At 46.6% G+C, this 22373-nt stretch overlaps 1 protein-coding gene across 4 annotated transcripts in view; it reads right to left on the reverse strand.

The window, feature by feature from the left end:
- RFT1 (RFT1 homolog) overlaps positions 1-15915 on the reverse strand; it is a 43793-nt gene extending 27878 nt beyond the window's left edge. For 3 of the 4 annotated variants that reach the window (XR_005021953.1, XM_036870120.1, XM_036870122.1), the window contains exons 1-6: positions 15794-15915; positions 12067-12152; positions 9883-9999; positions 8260-8449; positions 7583-7684; positions 4040-4177 (exon numbers count right to left, since the gene is read on the reverse strand). Coding sequence is in view for 3 of the 4 variants with exons in the window: in XM_036870120.1 (XP_036726015.1) it covers positions 4040-4177; positions 7583-7684; positions 8260-8449; positions 9883-9999; positions 12067-12152; positions 15794-15856 (696 nt within the window). In the remaining variant the exon portion in view is untranslated. Of the gene's footprint in view, positions 1-4039; positions 4178-7582; positions 7685-8259; positions 8450-9882; positions 10000-12066; positions 12153-13381; positions 13451-15793 lie in introns of all 4 variants that reach the window. The other variant, XM_036870121.1, reaches the window with a different exon arrangement.
- Between the last annotated feature and the right edge of the window lie 6458 nt (positions 15916-22373).

A 22373-nucleotide genomic window follows, 5' to 3' on the forward strand; every position in this document is an offset into this window, starting at 1 on the left:
AGTCTCACCCACTGGACCCAGGGGTGAGACTGGGGAAGTCCCATTCCTTACCCTTTTTTTCTTTTTTTTTTTGGCTGGGCCACGGCGGCATGTGGGATCTTAGTTCCCCAACCAGGGATCAAACCCATGCCCCCTGCAGTGGAAACACAGAGTCCTAACCACTGGACCTCCAGGGAATTCCCTACAGCTCCTGACTTACGGACTACGAAGGCCATGGGCAAAATACTTAACTTTGCTAAGCCTCAGTTTTCTCACCTACAAAGTGGGATAAGAAGTCCTATCTCCTGGAGCTGGTATGAGCATTGAATGAGAGAAAACTAGAAATGATAAATCTGTAACAGATGGTAGGTTTCTCAACACCAGCAATTAGACCATGGTACTGTTCAAAAACCTTTCATTAGGCTCCACTGCCCTTGAATTGCACTCGGCAGCACTGAGGGCATTATTACCCGGCTCTAGACCAGCACGCCATCACCTCCTTCCCCCTTTTGCTTCCTCACCTCTCCCCTCCCCAGCTGTCCAACAAACCTAAGGACCCAGTCATCTCTGCAATCCCAATTCCAACACAGTGATGGGCACATAATAGGCCCTGAGCAAATGTTCTTCCTTCCTACAGCCACGAATGCTCATTTCTACCACACGTGCACATTCGCCTCTGCCCGCCCAGGCGTCAAGGCCCGGCTCAAAAGCAGCTTCCTCCATGAAGCCTTCCTTGACACTTGCAGATGGAATTCATCAGTTCTTTCTCTGTGCTTCTATCTTGTTAACACTAGACACACAGTGTAGTTAGCAGAATACACATGTTATCTCCCCACCACAGTGCAAGTTCTGAGCACAGGGACCCCGCTCAGGGCACCTGGTACAGTGCTTAAGACAGGATACTGCTTAGTACATGCTTGCTGTGTTAAATTCCTCAGCTTTACTTGACTATTAGCTGATCTCTCATATTAAATCACTCAGAAGTGTCAAAGAATAGAAAAGATGTAAAAGGCAGCCGTTATTTGAGATGTCATTATTTTAAGGCTAAATAAGTAACATTAAAGAAGATGGAATTCTGGACTTCCCTGGTGGCGCAGTGGTTTAGAATCCGCCTGCCAATGCAGGGGACATGGTTTCGAGCCCTTGTCCGGGAAGATCCCACATGCCACGGAGCAACTAAGCCCACGCGCCACAACTGCTGAGCCTGTGCTCTAGAGCCTGTGAGCCACAACTACTGAAGCAAGTGCGCCTAGAGCCCGTGCTCCGCAACAAGAGAAGCCACCCCAATGAGAAGCCCACGCGCCACAACGAAGAGTAGCCCCCGCTCACCGCAACTAGAGAAAGCCCACACACAACAAGGAAGACCCAATGCAGCCAAAAATCAATTAATTAAAAAAAAAAAAAAAAAAAAAAGGAGATGGAATTCTATAAGAGGAGGCAAGATATCTCCCAATGTGGTCAAGTTGATTGTGAATGCAATTTTTTGACCAGTTTCGTAGGAGGGAGCCCCCAGGGCAGAAAGCTGCTCTGGAGAGTCGAGTTAGGCATGTCGCTGGTGTAGTCATCCACTGCATTCAGATTTGGCTCGTTTCTTTTCTCTTTAAAAAAGTAAACTTGAATAATGAATTGTTCTACCTGGAACCTCCCAATCTTTAAGTAAATAAATAATTACTTTTGGCAATAAGCCAATTTCTTTTGGAAGGCTTCATAGCATAAAGGTTAAACACACAGACTAAGGTTTTTCCACAGACAGAAGTTAGAGAGAAGTGGGTCCAAAGCCAGCTGTGTGATTTGGGGTTCGTCACTTAATGTCTCTGAACCTCCGTTTTCTCACCTGTAAAATGGGAGACAATAGTATTTACCTCATAGGGTTACTAAGAGGATTAAGGACAGAAGTCCAAGTACAGTACTTAGCCTAAGGCCGGGCGCAGAGTAAGTGTGTAGTCAATGGCAGTTATTATAAACGGCTCTTTGTCAAAGTTCAAATACCTTCACAGAATTCTGTAAGTCTTTAAGGGGTTGTGTAGACCAACAATCTCACCTTAAAAGTGAGGACCCTGAGGTCTGGAGAGAGTCCTGCAGGCTTCAGATCTGTATCTACTGCCTCCCAAATGCATAGGAAGCTCCCTGAGGCTAAGCAGTCACCTTCCTACGTGTCTGTATCCCAGAGAACACCCAGCAGGGGCTGTGTTCTGTCAGCAGGAACGCTGCCACCATCGTGTGTGACAGGTACACCCAACCTTCTTAAGGTCAAGACTTCTGTCCTGACAACATGAGCATGGGTACTTTCGGGACAGACTGCCAGGTGAAACCGCTGAGCTCTCAGCAATGTCATCAGTGTCTGCCTGGCTAGGATGCTCGAGTGGAGCTACTCCTGCTCTCAGAGCAGCAGCGAGATGCTGGTGATGGTGTGGGCTGTCACGTATGGATGTGCACTCATGCCAGGCCACAGTGTTAAGCACCTTATATGCCCCATCTCATCTGGCTCTCACAACCACCTTAGGAAGGAGGTGTTCTTATTATGCCCATTTGACAGATAAGGAAACTGAAGGTTGGAGTTCTGAGCCCGTCACAGGGTTAAGTACACACTTGTCAGACTCTTTTCCTTACCCTCTCTCTCTTTGCCTGTATTAACAGTAAAAACGCTCCTTTCCAAAATACTGCTGGGTGCAGGCGCTGGTCCAGTATGAAAAGCTGGCCAGGCTTGGTACAGGTGGGCCCTGGGGAGCGCTCAGGGAGGGGGACTTTTCTGCACTCTCAGACCCGCTCTGTGGGCAGGGAGCAGAAGCTCCAGGCAAGAGAAGTGATCTGGAGTCCTGATCTGTTAGGCCTGAAGATAAGGCACCATGGTATCCAAAAACTGTCATGTTGATTTAGGTTAAAGGTAAGATCTAGTTGATCAGAATGGAGAACTCTCATCTAACAAATAAGAACATACCTGGCTTTGCTACATAATTTCTCGTTTTTCTTGAAAAGTTGCATAACAAGATTCCTTAAGTTCTGAGACTTAAGTCCCAAATACTTTATTACATTTTCAAGTAATCACAAAAGAGCTATAAGGAGAAGTCCAGCTGAAGCCTTACCTCAACTAAGTGCACCACATCCAGAAAGCAAATAAGTATGAGAAAAAGGGAAAGTGCATCAGCCCAGATGGAGCAGGTCACAGAGCATCTGTGCAGAGGCGATGTGGTAAGACATCACATGCACGGCTCCTGGGCTAGAGACACTAGCACTGACCCCACGAGAGTCAGGAGATAAAAGTCAAATGGACTGAAAGTTGAAGGGTTGAGTAGAAAGAGATTATGCCTTGCTCTCATACATCAGCCTCTGGAATCCTCAATGGTCTACGTGGGGAAGCGGATCACCTGAGAGAGCAGCCTGACACTACGCGAAGGAACTCTGCAGGGGCCCTCCCTGCTTTGTCAGCACCCTCCAGACTATCTGTGCTGGAGGTCAGTCCCGGGAAAAACCAAGAGACAGCAGAACAGAGAGAGTGAGCACAGTGGTGAGAGCCCTGTGCTCTGCTGGGATTCATGCCACTCCAGCTCCTGTCCTCACTCTGACCCTCACCTTGGGCAGGTAATTTAGTTGCTAAGCCTCAGTTCCTCAACGCTAAAATAGAAATAATAATGTCAGCCCCAAAGAGTTGTTATAAGCATTAAATAAGGTATGTAAATCATCCAGCAGAGGGACTGGCAGAGTGATTTTCAACTGGGGGCAATTCTGTCCCCTGGGGGACACTCCACAGTGTCTGGAGATATTTTTGGTTGTTACAACTCGGGGGTGGTACCTCCTGGTATCTAGTGGGTAAAGATCAAGAACGCTGCTAAACATCCTACAATGCAAAGGACAGCTCCCACAACAAAAATTATCTGGCCCAAATTGTCAATAGTGACAAGATTTAGAAACCCTGGCTGAGCACATAACAAGCACTCCATAGACATGAGTTATCAAATTATCTTTATTATTGTAACAATAAGCAATAAGGTTGTCATTTCTTTCCCTCAAGGATAACTAGCATCTGTGATTAAAATGATAACAGACAAAATACATTACTTACTCTACTTCTCGTAATACTGGGTAACATATCTGTCATGCTGGAGACAGGAAGAACTTGTTGCTTGGCTGATTCTGGGGAGCCCAGTAACTTTGTGAAATAAATAACATAGCAGAGCACGAGAACTGCAGTATAGAAAAGCTGAAAAAAGAAAATAATGGGTTTAAATTACACTGTTTTAATGTAAGCATAATTAAGATACACCTATAGATTTGACCTCAAAGGCCAGTCAAGAAATAGAACTGTCTTAATTAACTGTACTTTCTATGGAGCAATGCCTCACCCTCTGGAAAACAGCACTACTCAGTATGACCCAGCTCCATTGCAGCATCTCTAGGGAAGGTGTCACAACACTTCACCTGACTGGGAGAACAGAAGTTCTTCCAGGCAGGCAGAACATAAGTTCCGTGACAGACATCCACTAGGACAACCACCACAGCAATGTCAGATACGTTCTCCAAAGATTCGTATTTGGACAAAGGGATGGCTCTCCCACCTAGACAGAACACCGTGAGAATCCATGTGTCCCGGCTGTGCTAGTATCGAGGGACTTGTCCATCATCTAGGGCTGGGGATTTTCCATGAACCCCAGAAACCTGTGACATTACGATTAAAAAGCAGAATTGAGCTGCTGGCTCTCCTCTCTGCCCAGCGCGTGGGCAGGGCAAGAGCTACTACAGGATGGGGAGGGACGGGGTGCTAAGAGGCTCCACCCCTTCCTCTTCCCATCTAGGACAAAAAGATGTCTTCTGGCCATGAGGAGCAGCCTGGGGTTTTGTCTGCAGGTTGGGGAGGAGTATCCAAAGAGACCCTTTTCAGGAATTCCCTAGAAGTCCAGTGGTCAGGACTCTGCACTTCCAATGCCGGGCACCCAGGTTCGACCCCTGGTCAGGGAACTACAATAGGATACCACAAGCTGCGTGGCATCGCAGGGAAAAAAAAAAACCTGAAGAGCCCCTTTTCATAAGCTCCCTTATCCCCTCTCCCTCTGAGAACAGTGCACACTAGCTTAAGAAGTACTGGGACCTCCAGGCCCCACTTTCAATCTGGAAACACCAAGGCTGCTCCTTTAGTAAACGCACTAAGAGGAGTCTGGGTTTAGCAGGTGTAGGCTCCTCTGCTCTCCACGCCCATCCATGCCTGAGGACAGACTCGCCATCCACTCTCCTTCTTTCATGCCTCAAACCCTTTAAGACACAAGCAGCGCTGTGGGGAGCCACACCACCTGATGCCAACATCCTCTGTAACAAGCACCCTTTTCTAGCCCCCTTCCCTGCCTCTCTCCATCTTCCTGCTGACCAGAGCCTGGGGAAGAGCAACAACCTCTTTACAGAGTATCCTAACTACATGATCCCTTCCCCTTTTTCTAATTGAGGAAATAGTCACATAAATTGACCATTTTAACCATTTTAAAGCACATAATGACAGTGGCTTTTAGTACATTCACAATGTTGTACAATAACCACCATTATCTAATTCCAGAACATTTTTCATTACTCCAAAAGGAAATTCTGGACCCATTAAGCAGTCACTCTCCATTCCCCCAGCCCCTGGCAACCACTCACCTGCTTTCTGTCTCTACAGACTCGCCTATTCTGGACATTACATATTAATGGAAACATATAATAGGTGGCCTTTTGTGTCTGGCTTCTTTCACTTAGTATCATGTTTTCAAGGTTCATCCATGTTGTATCAGCACTTCATTTTTATGCTGAATAATATTCTATTGTATAGATATACCACATTTTGTTTATCCATTCATCAACTGATGAACATTTGGGTTGTTTCCACCTTTTGGCTATTGTGAATAGTATTACTATGAACATCCATGTACAAAATTTTGTTCAATACCCATCTTCAGTTCTTTTGGGTATATACCTAGGAGTGGAATTGCTGGATCATATGGCACTTCTACATTTAACTTTTTGAGGAACTGCCAAATTGTTTTCCACAGCAGCTGCACCATATTACATTCCCACCAGCAATGTATGAGTGTTCCAATTTCTCCATATCTTCACCAACGTTTGTTATTTTCTATCTTTTTGATAATTGCCATCCTAACTGCTGTAAAGTGGTATCTCGTTGTGGTTTTGATTTACATTTGCCTAATGACTAATGATGTTGAGCATCTTTCCATGTGCTTATTGGCTATTTATTTGTGTATCTTCTTTGGAAAAATATCTATTCAAGTCCTTGACCCACTTTTGGGATGGTGTGTCTTTTTGTTGTTGAGATGTAAGATTTCTTTATATATTCTAGAGTGACTCTTTTATTTGAGCTATGATGCCATGGGGAGAGGGGCAGTTCAAGGAGGAACCTGAAGGCAGGCTGGAGAAAGGGGAATCCTAGCGCCATAGGTGGGGCTCGCCTGCTGATATGAGGTGCTGTTGGCTCTTAGACCTCTCCCACAGAGACTGACAGAGAATGTACCAGAGAAGAGCTCTCAGAAATCTTATGATAAGGATGTCAATAAACTCAGAATTGGCCTAGCTGACCTATGATCTATGACGTATCCTGGGTGGGAACTACGACAACGAGAAAGTCATAATGCAAGTAACTTTCCCAAGAAGAGTCAACCAATAACTGGGCATCTCTACTGCCCTCCTATCCTATTAGGGAGAGCCGATCACAAACAATGATGAATGTTGAGAACTGTAGTTCTAGATCTAATAAAACATGGCAAAAATAATCAGAGATAACTTCTCTAAAATATGCAATTGTAGCTAGCTGCTTTTAGGAAGCAATTCTCATTCTTAATCTATAATTTTAAATCTAGCTCTTCTGTGTTTCACAGAAATATTTGTAGTTTTTGCCTAGGACATGGGAAACATTTTCACATAAATCATTACTAAGAATTTTAACTTGTCTTCCAATACATTAAGAAAAATTACAAAGTAGTCTGTACTATGAGATGGTCTGATAACTATATGATCTTTTTTCATTTTTTAAATTAGCATTAGTACTGTAGTTACATTTTTAATAGAACTAGAAATATGAACTAGAACTAGAAAATGAGATGGAATTGAAGCCAAAATTGCTAAAACTGAAAACGTACCTCCTATGACTTGATTCACACCCTCTGAATTATGAGAGATTTCAATCTAAGTTTAAAACAGGCTTGGCAGAGTTTCCTGCTATTCTGAAAACAACTGATTGAAATCCAGGGAAAATAACACACATGCAATTTGATTCCCACTCCACCCCCTTACTGCTTTTTCTCTCCTCCATAGGATTGTCAGACAATCAAAGATCAGTTTGATACGGGCTGGGCTTGCCCACAGAATGTATAAAGGAGCTTTTATGTCTGCCAACAAGGCCGGATGTGGCCCTCACCAGGTCCCCACAAACACCAGTGGTGTCAGTGTATGCAGCGGGATGGACATGGCAGCCAGAGGAGAAGCAGTGCCAAGACCATCTTTCTAGAGCTTCCAGCCTTCTCCACATGCATGAATACTGCAAATGTAAATCACGGAGTAACAGAAACAAGAAGTAAAAAACAGATGGAGAAACAGAGATTATACAAAAGTTAAAAGTCATAACTCTTACCTGGGCCAAAGAGAAAATATACAGTCCCCAGTGAGGCAAACACAGCACGAGAAAAGCTGTCAGGACGCTCTTGAGGATTACTGACAGGCTCTCAGCAATCACCTGCAAACCCATGGTAAAGGGTACACTTTACAAACATTATTAAAAACTAAAGATGCAAAGGAATCCCAGAAAATCTGGGATAGTGGTTACCCTGGTGGTAGGGGTGGGGCATATGGTTGGACACAGTATTAATTATGTTCTACTTCTTGGGTTGGGTGGTAGGTTCATGGACCTGCAGTATATTATCATGCTTTAAGATTTACATATATGTTACACACTATATTCTTTTGTATGTATCAAATAATATATCTTAAAAGATGAAAAGTTAATATTCGTATACAACTAAATAGAATCACTAGAAAAATCTGAAAAAGTCCTTTTAAATTCTTATTTACACTAATAACTTCCCTATTAACAAAACCTGTTCTTCATTAATAGTGTAGCAGAGGTAAACTTCAGCCAAACCCATCTGACAAATCTCAAGTGAATGAACTGAACTGATCATGTTACCTTTTTCCAAATATTTTTTTAGATGCAAATCTGAAAAGACCATTCTCTCCTATAAAAGTATTTTTTAAAAACCACTCTTTCTCCTATTCTTCTCATTTCTCATTCACAGCAGAAGGCACACTGACCTTGAGCTTGACAAACATATGTGCTTGTGCCAAGACCCAGAAGGGCTCTCCCAGAAGTTCCACCACTGCCGAGAACCCAAACAACACCACTCCAGTTCCATAGTGGGGGATGACGTCAGGATCGGGCACTGCGAGCAACTGTAGCCAGGCCCAGCCCAGGAACACGGACCAAAACACACCCAAAGGGACTCTAGAAGAGGGAAAAAATGTCTCTTAATATGCTAAATATAAAAATAAAAATATATTAAAATAGTAACATTGAACAGAAAAGAAATATAGTCATAATAAAAATAGCTACCACTTATTCAGGCACTTACTACGTGCCAGGCATATGATTCACCCCCTTTATCTCACTAATTCCTCACAATGATACTCTGTCATTACCCCCATTTAAAAGATGAGGGGGCTTCCCTGGTGGCACAGTGGTTGAGAATCTGCCTGCCAATGCAGAGGACATGGGCTCGAGCCCTGGACTGGGAAGATCCCACATGCCGCGGAGCAACTGGGCCCGTGAGCCACAACTACTGAGCCTGCGCGTCTGGAGGCTGTGCTCCGCAACAAGAGAGGCCGCGACAGTGAGAGGCCCGCGCACCGCGATGAAGAGTGGTCCCCACTTGCCGCAACTAGAGAAAGTCCTCGCACAGAAACGAAGACCCAACACAGCCAAAAATTAATTAATTAATTAATTAATTAATTAAAAGATAAGGAAACTAAGGCTGACAAGTATTGGGTAATTTGGCCAAGGTCATAGACAGCTATTCAGGGCAGAAGTAGGACCCAATCCTGATCTAACTCCAAAGCCTGCACTCCTATCCACTGTGTTACAATGACTCGTAAGTAAAACTCCCAGAAGTGCCTGCTGTTTGCACTAGAATAACTGAAGGACGGTATACAGCTGGTCCTTGTACCTCAAATAACTGGTAGTCCAGTGCACAGTATCCCTTCAGGTGTGACCAGAGAGCACTTCAATATGACTGGGTGGCTAACAGTCATTCCTCTAATAAAATAAACACCTACCAGCCCTTACGACAGTCATCTATCTCCATGAGGTAATAAAGAGTTATGCAAGGGCAGGACTGGGAAACCATTTTAATCACTAGCCCTCCCGGCAGGGATCGAACTGCAGAAAAGCCATTACAATTTTTAGCTGATGTACTTGGTCCTCAAGAATATTCTAAAAGGCTCAGAACTGAAATCAACATAACAAAATTGAGGAGAGATACAAAGAAACCCTAAAAAGGCTTTCAAAAAATAATAAGTGGCTGTTAAAAGCGCAGAAAACACTCTAAGGAAAAAGGTTAGGAATAAGAAAGATGGCACAGGCCCAGTGGGAATCAAAATAGCAGAAACAGCCTCCAAAGGGGGTAGAAGTGGGGTTAGAAACGTGGCACAGAAACCCCTACCCGGAGCTTCCTCCTGGCTCCTGGCCATCCAGAGAGAAAACAGCCAGGGATGCTCCTTCACACAGATATTCTCCCCTTCCTGTCCCACGCCAAGGGCCCAGAAGCCCACTGCAAAACCCAAGCTGGAAACTATTCAGCTTTAGGCAAGTGTTGCTGTTTAATTTCTCACACTTATCACACTTGCCTCCGTGAAACCGTCTCTGGCCAAAGCACAACTCACGTTAGCCACAGGAGGTTGAGGGTCTGGCTCCAGTCCCGCTGGGTGCTGCCACTCAGACATGCTCTGCGGAAGGCCTCTCTGGCCAGGAAGATGGTGGTAGAGTAAAGCAGTGTTAGCCTGTAAAGGAAAAGCAGAAATCAACATGACATCTAGTTTTTTCATAGAGACAACTTCTGGGATTTTGCCAGCAATCGGGAGGAGGAAAAGTCTTGGTCATAAATCACTGGTGGTGATTGGCGGGGGGCAATGGTTTCTTACAGAAGCCCCCTCCCCAGCTAATCTGATCCATACCGTAGGAGAGTTAGGAACCAAACAAGGGACATATGAGCGTGTGCCTATAGAGAGTTATGCCTAGGACAGAAACTGCCACAGAGGCCCCCAAAGCCTGCAGCCTTTGTGTCTATACAGAGATGTGGCTCTGACCATAAGGAGGAAAAAAGGACAAGATATGACCCCACACAGCAAGAGGGCCTCTTGGCCACCCTGAGACTGGTGACCTAATGACCCCTATGAAAGAAGCTGAGGCTCTATTGAGTGGAGAATCTCAACACAGGCAATGAGGCTGGCAACCACTACTGGGGCTGCTGCAACCCAGATGGGCAAGGCTTGCCCACGTTCCCCCTGGCGGGCTTACCTAGGTGGACCCTCCTGCACCTTAGCAAAGAGTAGCTACAGTTCCCCTTCCTCAATAGGCAGTTGATTGGATGAAGCCAGAAGGAGGATGGCCCAGGGCTAAGGTACCTGAGGTTGTCCAGGGACCATTCTGTGACCCAGTGCTTCTGTCCCAATGAGACTGAACTATACCTTAAGCAAGTGGACAGGCCAGACAAGGGCTGTCAATGCAGGGATCTGCAAATCTGGGGGAAGCCAGTGGGGAGAGGCCCAAACTGCTTTAAAGTCTGAGTACCTAAGAGGCCTTGGCCCTCTTCCTTCCTGCTGTTACAAGAGCATTTCTTATTTTTTTTTATAAATTTATTTATTTATTTATTTTTGGCTGCGTTGGGTCTTCGCTGCTGCGTGCAGGCTTTCTCTAGTTGTGGCGAGCAGGGGCTACTCTTCGTTGTGGTGCGCGGGCTTCTCGTTGCAGAGGCTTCTCTTGCTGTGGAGCACAGGCTCTAGGGCAGGCGGGCTTCAGTAGTTGTGGCACGCAGGCTCAGTAGTTGTGGCTTGCAGGCTCTAGAGTGCAGGCTCAGTAGTTGTGGCGCATGGGCTTCGTTGCTCCGTGGCACGTGGGATCTTCCCGGACCAGGGATCGAACCTGTGTCCCCTGCATTGGCAGGCGAATTCTTAACCACTGTGCCACCAGGGAAGTCCCAAAAAGAGCATTTCTTAAAGTATGGTCCCTATTTCAAAATCACCTGAAAAACTTGTCAAAGTGCAGATTCCCGGGCACCTCCTCAGTCCTACCAATTGCAAAGCTCTCCAGATGATTCCTTTGCCCATCAAAGTTTGAGACCCTTCTCTAAGCTCTGAGAACAGAGCCAAGAGCATATGTTCGGTAAATATTAGATGTGAAATGCTGTCTGGAACATAATGTCTTGTTTACTAGGACATGAAGACACACCTGGGAAGCTGAGCTATACTGAGCACTCACATCACTTCATATACTTTTGTGTCATTTGTGAAGACAGAATATGTGTGGGTGTCCTTGAACAGACAGGAGGAGAGTAGAAGAAACAGAGTCTAAAAGACAAAGCAAGTTGGCTTTCTAAGAGCCTCCAAGGAACTAATGACAAGGACTCAGCTCTCATCCCACTGCCACTTTCCAATTATAAAGTTCACTGAGGAGGGAAGGAAGGTGGCTGTTCCAGCCCTGCAATTACAAAGCACATCCTCACGATCTGCAGAATTCCTGCTTCCTTTGCTGTCAGCAGGACGAGAACACAGGATTATACCTGAGTTGGAGTTTGCAGTGAATTACTCCCACTCCTCTCCTGGGTTCTGAGGCACAGCGGAAGAGCGGGCAGAGAAATGTGTATTTGGAGGCTGCTAATGGAAAACACACCATGGGTCCATTAAAAGCAACATCGCCTAACGCTTCTCTTCAGCCCACTGCTGAAACACTCTGCTTCTGGTAAAGGTCCATGCTTCTCAAATCCAAGGGTGACACACAGGTACACAGTTTGAAGAAAACCGGACTAGGGATGTGAATTGTGGACAATGCCAGGGTACACCCTTTCTTACCTGACATTCACTATGCCAACGATTTCCTTTGACAGGAAGCGAAGAATAAATGCATTTAAGACAAAGGTGATCAATCGAAACAACACCTACAGAAAAAGAAAAAAAATACATAAGAATAAATTATATTGGGAAGGTTTACTTTGCTGAAATGAACACAAGATGGCTGCTCTTCTTAATGTAACGACATACAGCAGCTTTGCCAGAGAGATTCTCTTTAAAATGCTCAACCTGTCTGCACTGCTTCTGAAATCTCATTCCTTGGGGTCTCTCGGCACTCTCGTGCAATGGTCAAAGAACCCAAGAAGGCGTGTGGAAGTCTCCCTAATTTACTGATGAGAAGAGGGAGGCCCTGACAGATTCACTGAATTTCTTCAAGTTCAGTCAGGCCTCTAGGGAGCAGAAAGGGAATTCTAGTTAGTGCTTCACACTGGCCTTCCCTCCAGCCTGTTTAGAAAGAGCACACGCTTAGCAAGTGGGAGTCTGCAGAATATAGCAGATTTACCAGGAATCACGGAATCTAATTTCTCCTTCTTTGCCTAGTAATATCTAAGGATCCAACAATGACGTTAAATCTCTTTGAACTTCGGTTTCTCAATTAGAAAACAGAAAAGGCTATGTTTATTTACTGAATATTTGCCACTTTCCAGAGAGGAACTGAAATACCTTTCAAAAAACTACTATAAGATTATACAATAGAGGGGAAAGGAAAACAGCCAGCTATTGCCATTTGAAAAGGATATATCCTGAGACTTTCAAGCCTGTGAATTCAAGAAAACCACCTGAACAAAGAATTCTTCCCATGAGACAGAGAAAAACAGGTTGCAATTAAGTGAGGTTGCCAAATGGGGATGATGGCTGGGGTGCAAGCCTCACTAAGTGACACCCCCTCTGCATCCTGGCAGCAACACAGATGTAAATCAAGGGCACTCCAGAGCAAATGACAGATCACTTCTGTGTCAAGCACTCTCAGAGTTACACATGAACAGTTGCAATCTGGAAAATTCAAACTATGCCAATGGACCACAGTGGTCTGAAAATCTCCGGGGGAAGGTATGACCAAAAAGGGAGATTGCAGTCTAACACTGTCCCTGAAGTGTCACAGAGCAGCAAGGTCTCCAAAGCCAAGGTATCACAGTGTTAACCTTTATGGAGTCAAAGGTGATCTTTTGAAAGTCTGATGAAAGCTTGGTAGCTTCTCCTTAGAAACATGCGGGTACATACATAGACACCAAATTCTGTATTCAGTTTTAGAGATTTGAAACCAATTCATGCAGCTCTTAATGGAAAAAGTACTCAGCTGAGAGTCTCAACTCACCATTTAGCTAAACCCATCATCTTCTAATTTCTGTAAGCCTCAATTTTCATCCCTGTCAAGTGAGGCTACCTATCACAGAGAGTTGATGACAAGGATCAAAAGACATCGTGGAAGTGAAAGCATTTTTGAAAAATGCATACAAATGAAAGGCATTAATACACTATGGCTGGCTCAGAGTTACAGAGAATAAGCTCTTAAATTCTTTCAGAACACAATGTAATTGCAAAGCTACCTCAAGTGTCTGCATTGTAATTTGAGAAAGCACACAAGGCTGAATTAAAACACTCCAAGAAACCTAAAGATTGTAGCTATTTAAAAACAAAAAACCACATGCACACATTTATGTTAACTTCAAAGTTATCACTAAGAAACTTAATGTCTTAGGCTATATCCATATCTCCTAATTGGTTTGAATAAAGGTTTGAGCTAATGAAGCTATGAGGTTGCTCACACTCCCCAGTATTTGCTCCGTATGGTGGCCCTTATTAGCAACATTTGTAAAGGACTTAACAGTTTAAAAAAAAAAAAAGCCCTTTCACATCTGTTAATTACCTGACCCCTAAAAGCAACTGGGTGAATGCACGGGAGGGAAGCAAGTAAACTCAGAGCAAAGGGATTTGCCCACATGGCAAGCAAATGACCCAGCTTGACCTTATGGGTAAGGCCACCCGACTCCTAGTCTAGTGTGTTTTCTGCTATGACTTGTTTTCCTTTAATGAAGCTAATCTCAGTAGTAAGGTATCATCAAAGGTTGAACAATCAACACTGTGGCTAAAGCACTGAATTCAAACAATTATTAATGTTGTGAAATAGAAAAAAAAACACAACTAGCTAACTTAGGGTTCACCTAATTTAGGGTTAGATGACTAGCTAATGTTTATTAAGTGCATATCTTGTGCAAGGAATTCTTCTACATGCCTTACATAGATTGGCTCATTTCACCCCTACAGTGACCATTTTAAAAATTCATATTACCATAATAAAACTAGCTAACATTTATTAAGTACTTATAATATGCCAGACACTTAGGCATTTCATCTAATCTCCCTAATGACATTATGAGGTCGCATTATTGTTCTCATTTAAGATGAGGAAACTGATGATTGTAGAAGTCAAGAGATTTTCCCCAAGTGCAGGCATCTAGCAAGTGGCAAGGCCCAAACTTGAGCCCTAGTCTGCCTGGTGCTTTCTCCTAACCTCTATGTGAAATGCTGCCTCTCTAAAACAAGGGGAAAGGTAGACTCAGGACTTTTGTGAGGAAGGATTGAATGGGTCGAGAGTGAGACATAGAGAAACTGAGCCACGTGACTTAGAATGACCAGGTTCTAGGGTTAAAAGAATCTTTACAATACCATTTGGATCAACTGGCATGCACCATATCTGACATGAAAATTAGGGCCAAGAAGGGAAAGTGACTTGTCCAAGGTCACACTGCCTTAAGGAAGAGTGCATACTAAGAGCCAGAGCATACTACTGTTAAGTGCAATTATCTGAATAACCCCAACCTAGCCTCACAGCAACCTTATGAGCTAGGTACTATTATTACCCCCATTTTCTGAGGAGGAGCTGAGGCTTAGCAGGTGAAGTCACTTGTCCTGGGTCATGCAACAAGGACATGGTAGAACCAAGATTCCAGTCCAGGCCTGTCTGAGCCCAGGTCCCTGTTCTTCGCCATGCCATATTGTCTCTCTGAACTCAGTGGGAGTCAGAGTTTGAAAAAAGTGTTTGAGGGGGCTTCCCTGGTGGCGTAGCGGTTGAGAGTCTGTCTGCCAATGCAGGGGACACGGGTTCGAGCCCTGGTCTGGGAAGATCCCACATGCCGCGGAGCAACCGGGCCCGTGGGCCACAATTACTGAGCCTGCGCGTCTGGAGCCTGTGCTCCGAAACAAGAGAGGCCGCGATAGTGAGAGGCCCGCGCACGGCGATGAGGAGCGGCCCCTGCTTGCCACAACTAGAGAAAGCCCTCGCACAGAAACGAAGACCCAACACAGCCATAAATAAAAATATATAAATAAATTTTAAAAAAAAAGTGTTTGTGAGGGTAAGGAGTGGGACATGGAAAAAATAAACCCTTGCTTTAAAAAAATATGAGATTCTAGAGCACCAGAGGCACCCCTGCCACCTGATCTAACCCTCCCCTACTGCCATATGGGATAGATAATGCTCAAAAGGAAAGTGGTTTGTTTGCAGTCTCCCAGCCAGGATTCTGAACGCAGGCTCCCAGCTCCGGGTCCAGGTGTCCCCTCTCGGCCGCCGCCGCCGCCGCCGCCACCGCCTCTCGCGGAACCCCTCCGTAGTAGCGGGGTTCACGCCAGGGCTGGGTCTGCCCCGGGATGGGCTCTCAAGGGCCCCAGGGCCACCTCCCCGTGAATCCCGGCTGCGGAACGGGCTGGGGCCGGCCCGGCAGAGTACCTGCAGGAGGAGACCAGAGGAGGCCAGCCGGGCCGCCTGGCCCAGCACCTCCCGGGGGCGCATAGCCTCAGCGCCCGGGGTCCATCACCAGTAAACGCCTCAGACGGCCGGCTTTGTCGCAAGAAGATAGCGTCACGGAGCGGCTCGTTCGCTGATTGGCGATTTTGTACGGCGGAGGCGGGGCACGGGAAGATCTGGCCCTTTAAGTGGACCGGGTTCGGATGAGTCAGCGTGGTTGCGCCGCATCGCCTCTGCCGTTTGAGAGAACGTGTGGTTTCTGTGCGTATGCCTCCCTGTTCCAAATAAGTTAAATACTGTGACCATACTAAGAGGCGCTATTAAAGTAGCCAAAGCCCCTTCTCTGAGGCTCCCAGCCCACAAACCAAGAAACACTAACTTCCCTGGCCTCATCTGTCAAAAGGAACAAACTATTCACTGGCCTCCGTAATAAGATTTTTGCCATTTGGCCTTCGCTTACAAAATCACGGACACGGTCCCCTGAATTGGAGTAGACAGGATTGTCCCAATTTTACAACGAAAGAACTGAGGACCAGAAGTTGAATACAGCATCTTCATGTGTGGTTTTGTGTAATCCTTTCTCAAGCGTTGAAAATTGGGACCTGTTGTCAGAGATGAGTAAGGTGAGACGTGGAGACGTGAAGTGACTTGTTCATATATACATAACTTGTGCCTGGGTGGAGTGGACCTCAGGCTCCTGATCCTAAACTTGCCTCACTTGTCTGCATGCCACCAATCGTGAGGACAGAGCGGAAGAATGGTAGGAAAGTGCTTCATAAAATGTAAAGTGCCCGACACAGTCGGCTGTTGTTCTGTCCATGCTCCTATCATCTACTATGCGGGCCATAGGAAGCTCCATCTATCTCTTTTAGGCACTCGGTGATTTGACCCCAACCTACCTTTCAACCACCTTTCACACTCTCACTGCCCTTTCACAACACATTCTAGGCTCTCGCCACTTGGATCCCTTACATTTCCTCAAACAGGCCCAAATTGGCCTTTGCTCTGCTGCCAGCTCTGCCCAAAGTGCCTTCCTTTCCAAATGGCACTGCCTACCCTCCCAGGCCCCAGTGTTCTGACTTGTGAGTATAACAGCACCTGCTAAAGACTGAATGTTTGTGTCCTCCCCAAATTCATATGTTGAAGCCCTAATTTCCAATGTGGTGGTAATTGGAGGTGGGACCTTTGGGAGGTAATTAGGTCACGAGAGTGGAGCCCTCAAGAATGGGGTTAGTGACCTTACAAGAAGAGACCAGAGAGATGAACTCTCTCCCTGCCATGTGAGGATACAGCAAGAAGGCAGCTGGCTGCAAACCAGGAAGAGGGCTCTCACTAAGAACTGAATCAGCCACTTTATCTTGGACTTCCCAGCCTTCAGGACTGCAAGAAATAAATTCCTGTTGTTTAAGCCACCCAGCCTATGGTATTCTATTACGGCAGCCTAAGCAGATAAAGGCAGCGCCTGTAGGGCTTCCCTCGTGGTGCAGTGGTTAGGAATCCATCTGCCAATGCAGGGTACACGGGTTTGATCCCTGGCCTGGGAGGATCTCACATGCTGTAGAGCAACTAAGCCACAACTACTGAGCCTGCGCTCTAGAGCCCACGAGCCACAACTACTGAGCCCGCCTGCCACGACTACTGAAGCCCGCACTCCTGGAACCTGTGCTGTGCAACAAGAGAAGCCACGACAGTGAGAGGCCCGCGCACCGCAACCAAGAGTAGCCCCCGCTCGCCGCAACTAGAGAAAGCCTGCGCACAGCAACAAAGACCCAACACAGCCAAAAATAAAAACAAATAAATAAATTTATTAAAAAAAAAAAAAAGACAGCACCTGTAAAGAACTTTGTAACCCTTTGTAGCTCTTAGCACAGTCTGCTTTGCAGTGAAGAGAGTAGGCTATGTCTAAACATCCCATGAGTTCCAATAAGGCAGGAATGAAGTCCATTTGGCTTTGCCTCCTGCAGCAGCGGCAGAGAAAGTCCCCAGGACACCCGTGAATGCTTCCTGACCTGTTATTGCTGCTACTACTGCCGGAAACAGACTATGGGGTTCAAGGCCTATGCACGTCCCCCACTCCCATCTTGCCAGATTAATCAAGTTCTGTCTTATGGCAGGGGCTCAGAATGTAAGCTTTTGACTGTCAGACAGACCTGACCCTGAATCCTCATTCTGCTACTCACTAACCAGGTGACCGCTATATGCTCAGCTATTAAATAGGGGATATTATCTGCCCTGTGATGGCAATCGTAAGGATTATAGTAGACAAAAGTCTGGCCCTTCAGGAGCTTAAATTCTAGTGGAAGGAAGATTGAAAAAAAAAAAAAAACCCTAGTAAATAAATAATAAAATTTCACATAGTGATAAGTGCTATGAAAGAATGAAATAAGATAAGGTAATAGAGGCTTTTAGACGGGGAGGGAGGGGTGCTGTTCTGGAAGGCAAAGCAAATTGAGCAACCACTTGGAGAGGAGAGCAAAATGCTGGAGGTTTGAGGTATTCAGCCTGTGGGCCGAGATGCCCAAGGCTTTGACCTGGGCTGCCTGCCCACCCCCATGGACCTTGGGCTGGCAGGTGAGGTGGGCTCTGGCTCTCTCTTTCCCCGGCCAAGCAGCTGCCTCCTCCACAGCTCCTCCTTGGAGTGCAAACAGCCAAGAGCTCTTTTTTTTTGTCTGCTCTGCACGGCATGCGGGATCTTAGTTTCCCGACCAGGGATCGAACCCACGCTCCCGCATTGGAATCACGGAGTCTTAACAACTGGACCACCAGGGAAGTCCCCAAGAGCTCTTCACGTCAACATACTCTAACCCTAGGCATCCAGGTGGGCTGGTCTGGGAGTGACTAGGGAATCGTTTCACTGGGGGCAAAGAAGCCAAAGGGAAATGCTCCAAGCTAAGTCCAAGGTGCAAAGCCTCCCCGGAGTCCAGGGTACAGACCCCAAGGGGCTTCTGGGCAGGGAGTTAGGGGCCCTTTTCTCTCATTCTGGAGGGTAGGATTTAGCAAGGAGAGATTGAGCAGACACTTTGTGCCCAGAGCCGTGCTGGGTGCATGGGTGTGTGGGACAGAAGGAACGGTAATGAGAATCAGTGAGCACCGCCCACTGACTCCATGTCAGGTGCTCGTGTGAGCACTGCACATGCATGTACTAACCCCTTCATCCTCTCAACAACTCATGAGGTAGGTATTACAGATGAGGACTCTGGGAGAGCTGCAGAGGTTGAACGGCAGTGGGCTTGAAGTTGTCCCCTGCCTCTGTGCTGAGCCTCTCCGAAGGCCTTGCCTCTGTTAGAGGTATTGGCACCAACAGGGCCTGGCACACTCCTGTGTGCCACACTCCTGTGTGCCACACTCCTGTGTGGAGGGCTAAGCACGGGCTGGTGAGCTGTGACCCACTGCCTATTGCCTGTTTTTTTTTTTAATAAATTTATTTATTTATTTATTTATGGCTGTGTTGGGTCTTCGTCTCTGTGCTAGGGCTTTCTCCAGTTGCGGCGAGCAGGGGCCACTCTTCATCGCGGTGCGCGGGCCTCTCACCGTCGCGGCCTCTCTTGTTGCGGAGCACAGGCTCCAGACGCGCAAGCTCAGTAGTTGTGGCTCACGGGCTTAGTTGCTCCGCGGCATATGGGATCCTCCCAGACTAGGGCTCGATCCCGTGTCCCCTGCATTGGCAGGCAGACTCTCAACCACTGTGCCACCAGGGAAGCCCTATTGCCTGTTTTAAACCACCTGCAAGCTAAGGGTAATTTTTATAATTTTAAAAGGTTGGGAAAAAAATCAAAAGAAGACTATTTCATGACACATGAAAATTACATGAAATTCAGATTTCAGGGTCCACAGTAAAGGTTTTTTTAATTAGAAAATTGGAATCGGGGCTTCCCTGGTGGTGCAGTGATTAAGAATCTACCTGCCAATGCAGGGAACACGGGTTCGAGCCCTGGTCCAGGAAGATCCCACATGCCGTGGAGCAACTGAGCCCATGTGCCACAACTACTGAGCCCGCGTGCCACAACTACGGAGGCCCGCACGCCTAGAGCCCATGCTCCACAACAAGAGAAGCCTCCGCAATGAGAAGCCCGCGCACTGCAGTGGAGAGAAGCACCCCACTCACTGCAACTAGAGAAAGCCTGCGCGCAGCAAAGACCCAACACAGCCAAAAATAAATAAATTAAATAAATAAATTTTATAAAATAAAAAAGAAAATTGGAATCATATTGTACATTTCCACTGTATTTTCAAATTATTATTTTTTTAAATTGAAGTACAGTTGTTGATGTACGACATTATGTAAATTTCAGGTGTACAACATAGTGATTCACAATTTTTAAAGGTTATATTCCACTTACCATTATTATAAAATATTGGCTATATTCCCTGTTTTCTAATATATCCTTGTAGCTTATTTATTTTATACATAGTAGTTTGTACCTCTTAATCTCCACCCCTATCTTGCCCCTCCCCACAAATAAAGTTTTATTGGAACACAACCACATCCATCCATTTGTTTACTTGTTGTCTATAGCTACTGTCTTACTAGAACAGCAGAATAGTTTGGCCTGAAAAACTGAAAATATTTACTATCTGGCCTTTTAAAGAAAAAGTTTGCCAATCCTGGTGATCACCATTGAGCCCCGGTGCCTGACAAGCAGTGGGCATTTCAATATTGAATGAATGACTGCATACATAAATGAAATTTTAAGTTCAGTTTAAAAAATATTTTAATGGTGGAAGAGTTTTATTAGCCCATGGCAAGACACAAAATGATTAATGATGATAATGATGATAAGAAGAGTTCTTTCCTGGGGGTTGCCTGCTTTGGAGAGCAAGTGACCCCTGGGAGAACACTAGACTATCACTGGTGGTCATTGAAGGAGCTGTTTCTCTGGGCTTCCCTGCCCCCCTCGCCCCCTGCTCTCCATGGCAGGTAGCCTCCCTGCCAGGGAAAGCTGACCTGAGCTGGCTATTTTATTACAAAGCTGGAGGGAGTGCCAGGGCTGTTGCCAAGACAGTTAGACTCCTGGGGCATCAGGGCAGGGAGGGAGGTGGCTGGCGGGTGGGGAGGCAGGATGGAAGATATGGGAAGCAGGACCTTGGACCTCAGCTGGGAGGAGGCAGAAGAGCTGGGCATGGTCCTATACACCAGCCACTAGCTCTGCCCTGCCAAGGCTTCCTGCTGCCCAGAGGACCTCCACCAATGCCCCCCTGCAAGAGAAACTCAAGACTCTGTCCTTCACTCACAAGTCCCCGGGCATGAGAATTTGGCTGTGCTACTAGTAGTCCACATTTGCTGAGCCCGTGTAGGCACTATGCTGCACGCTTCACTTTCATGATCTCATTTTACTCCCACAGCAGCCCCACAACGTAGGCACCATTATTATCCCCATTTTACAGACCAGGAGACTGAGGCTTAGCAGGTTAAGGGACTTGCCTAAGGGCTAGTAAATGACGGTGCCAGAATTTGCACAGGGCGGTGTGACTCTCAGACCCTTAACCAGGACTAAACCAGGTTGTTTATTTTTAGTGCTGATTTTTTGGCTCCACTTCAGCAGTTCTGATTTAGGAAGGCTGGGGTGGGCCTAGGAATATGCATTAACCTGCACTCTGGGTGGTTCTGATACAGTGGACCAAGCTCTGAGAAGGACAGCCTGAGGGCAGATCTTCAGGCACCTTGGAAAATCTACCTCTTTCAGTGGGCTGGGAAATTCTGTCTGCTTAAAGCAAGCAAACTGAGTCCTGAGATCTGCCCCCAGGCCCATCCAGCCATCAAGGGGTCTTGCTCTCAGGATTGGGCCACAGTTCAGTGGTCAGGGCAGCAGGGACTGGAGGCGGTGCCTGCGCGAGGGCCTTGGGGAAATTTTGTATCAGGAAGGGTGCACAGTGCAGCCCCTGGGTCCCAGGGTCTGCCCAGGGGTTGGGGGTGAGCAGCCACAGGGCCCTGGCCTTGCTGGCTCCTGTGGGCTTTGATTTGTGCAGAGATACTGCAATGTCCACTCATCAGCCTAGTTCATATCAACACAATGTCTATTCCAGAGCCACCACCCTGTGCTGGGCATTAGGAGGGAAGGTAAGGGTGAATGAGTCACAATCGCTGCCCTCTCAGAGCTCAGGGTCCCTCTCCAAGAGAACACGACTGTGATACCAGGCAGGCTGAGGTGGAAAAAAACAGGCAAGGGAAGCTCAGGGTCGGGGTCAGAGCTCTCTGGCGGGGGCATCAGGGAAGCTTTCCCGCAGGGACCGTTTTTGAGCTGCACCTTGAAGGGAGAGAGGGCTTGGTCAGACAGAGGGACATGCAGGCAGAGAGAACACAGAGGAGGAATCTTGCCGAGCCCATTGGAGGACCCAGGAAGTGCCTTTGACTGCCCTGGAGTGCAGGAGGTCCTCCCCCACTGGTCTGTGGCCAGTGCCGGGCTGGTAGCCCTGAGAAGAACAGCAAGTTCATGGATGTGGACATGCATGTGTGAATGAATACAAATTCAGGCACATGTGTTCACATGCATGGGGGGAGGTGGGCGCGCATCTGTATGTGTGTGCAGGTCTATTTGCCAGGATCTGCCTTCAGACAGACAAA

Source organism: Balaenoptera musculus, chromosome 11, assembly GCF_009873245.2.
Source record: "Balaenoptera musculus isolate JJ_BM4_2016_0621 chromosome 11, mBalMus1.pri.v3, whole genome shotgun sequence".
In the NCBI taxonomy this organism is placed as follows: Eukaryota; Metazoa; Chordata; class Mammalia; order Artiodactyla; family Balaenopteridae; genus Balaenoptera; species Balaenoptera musculus.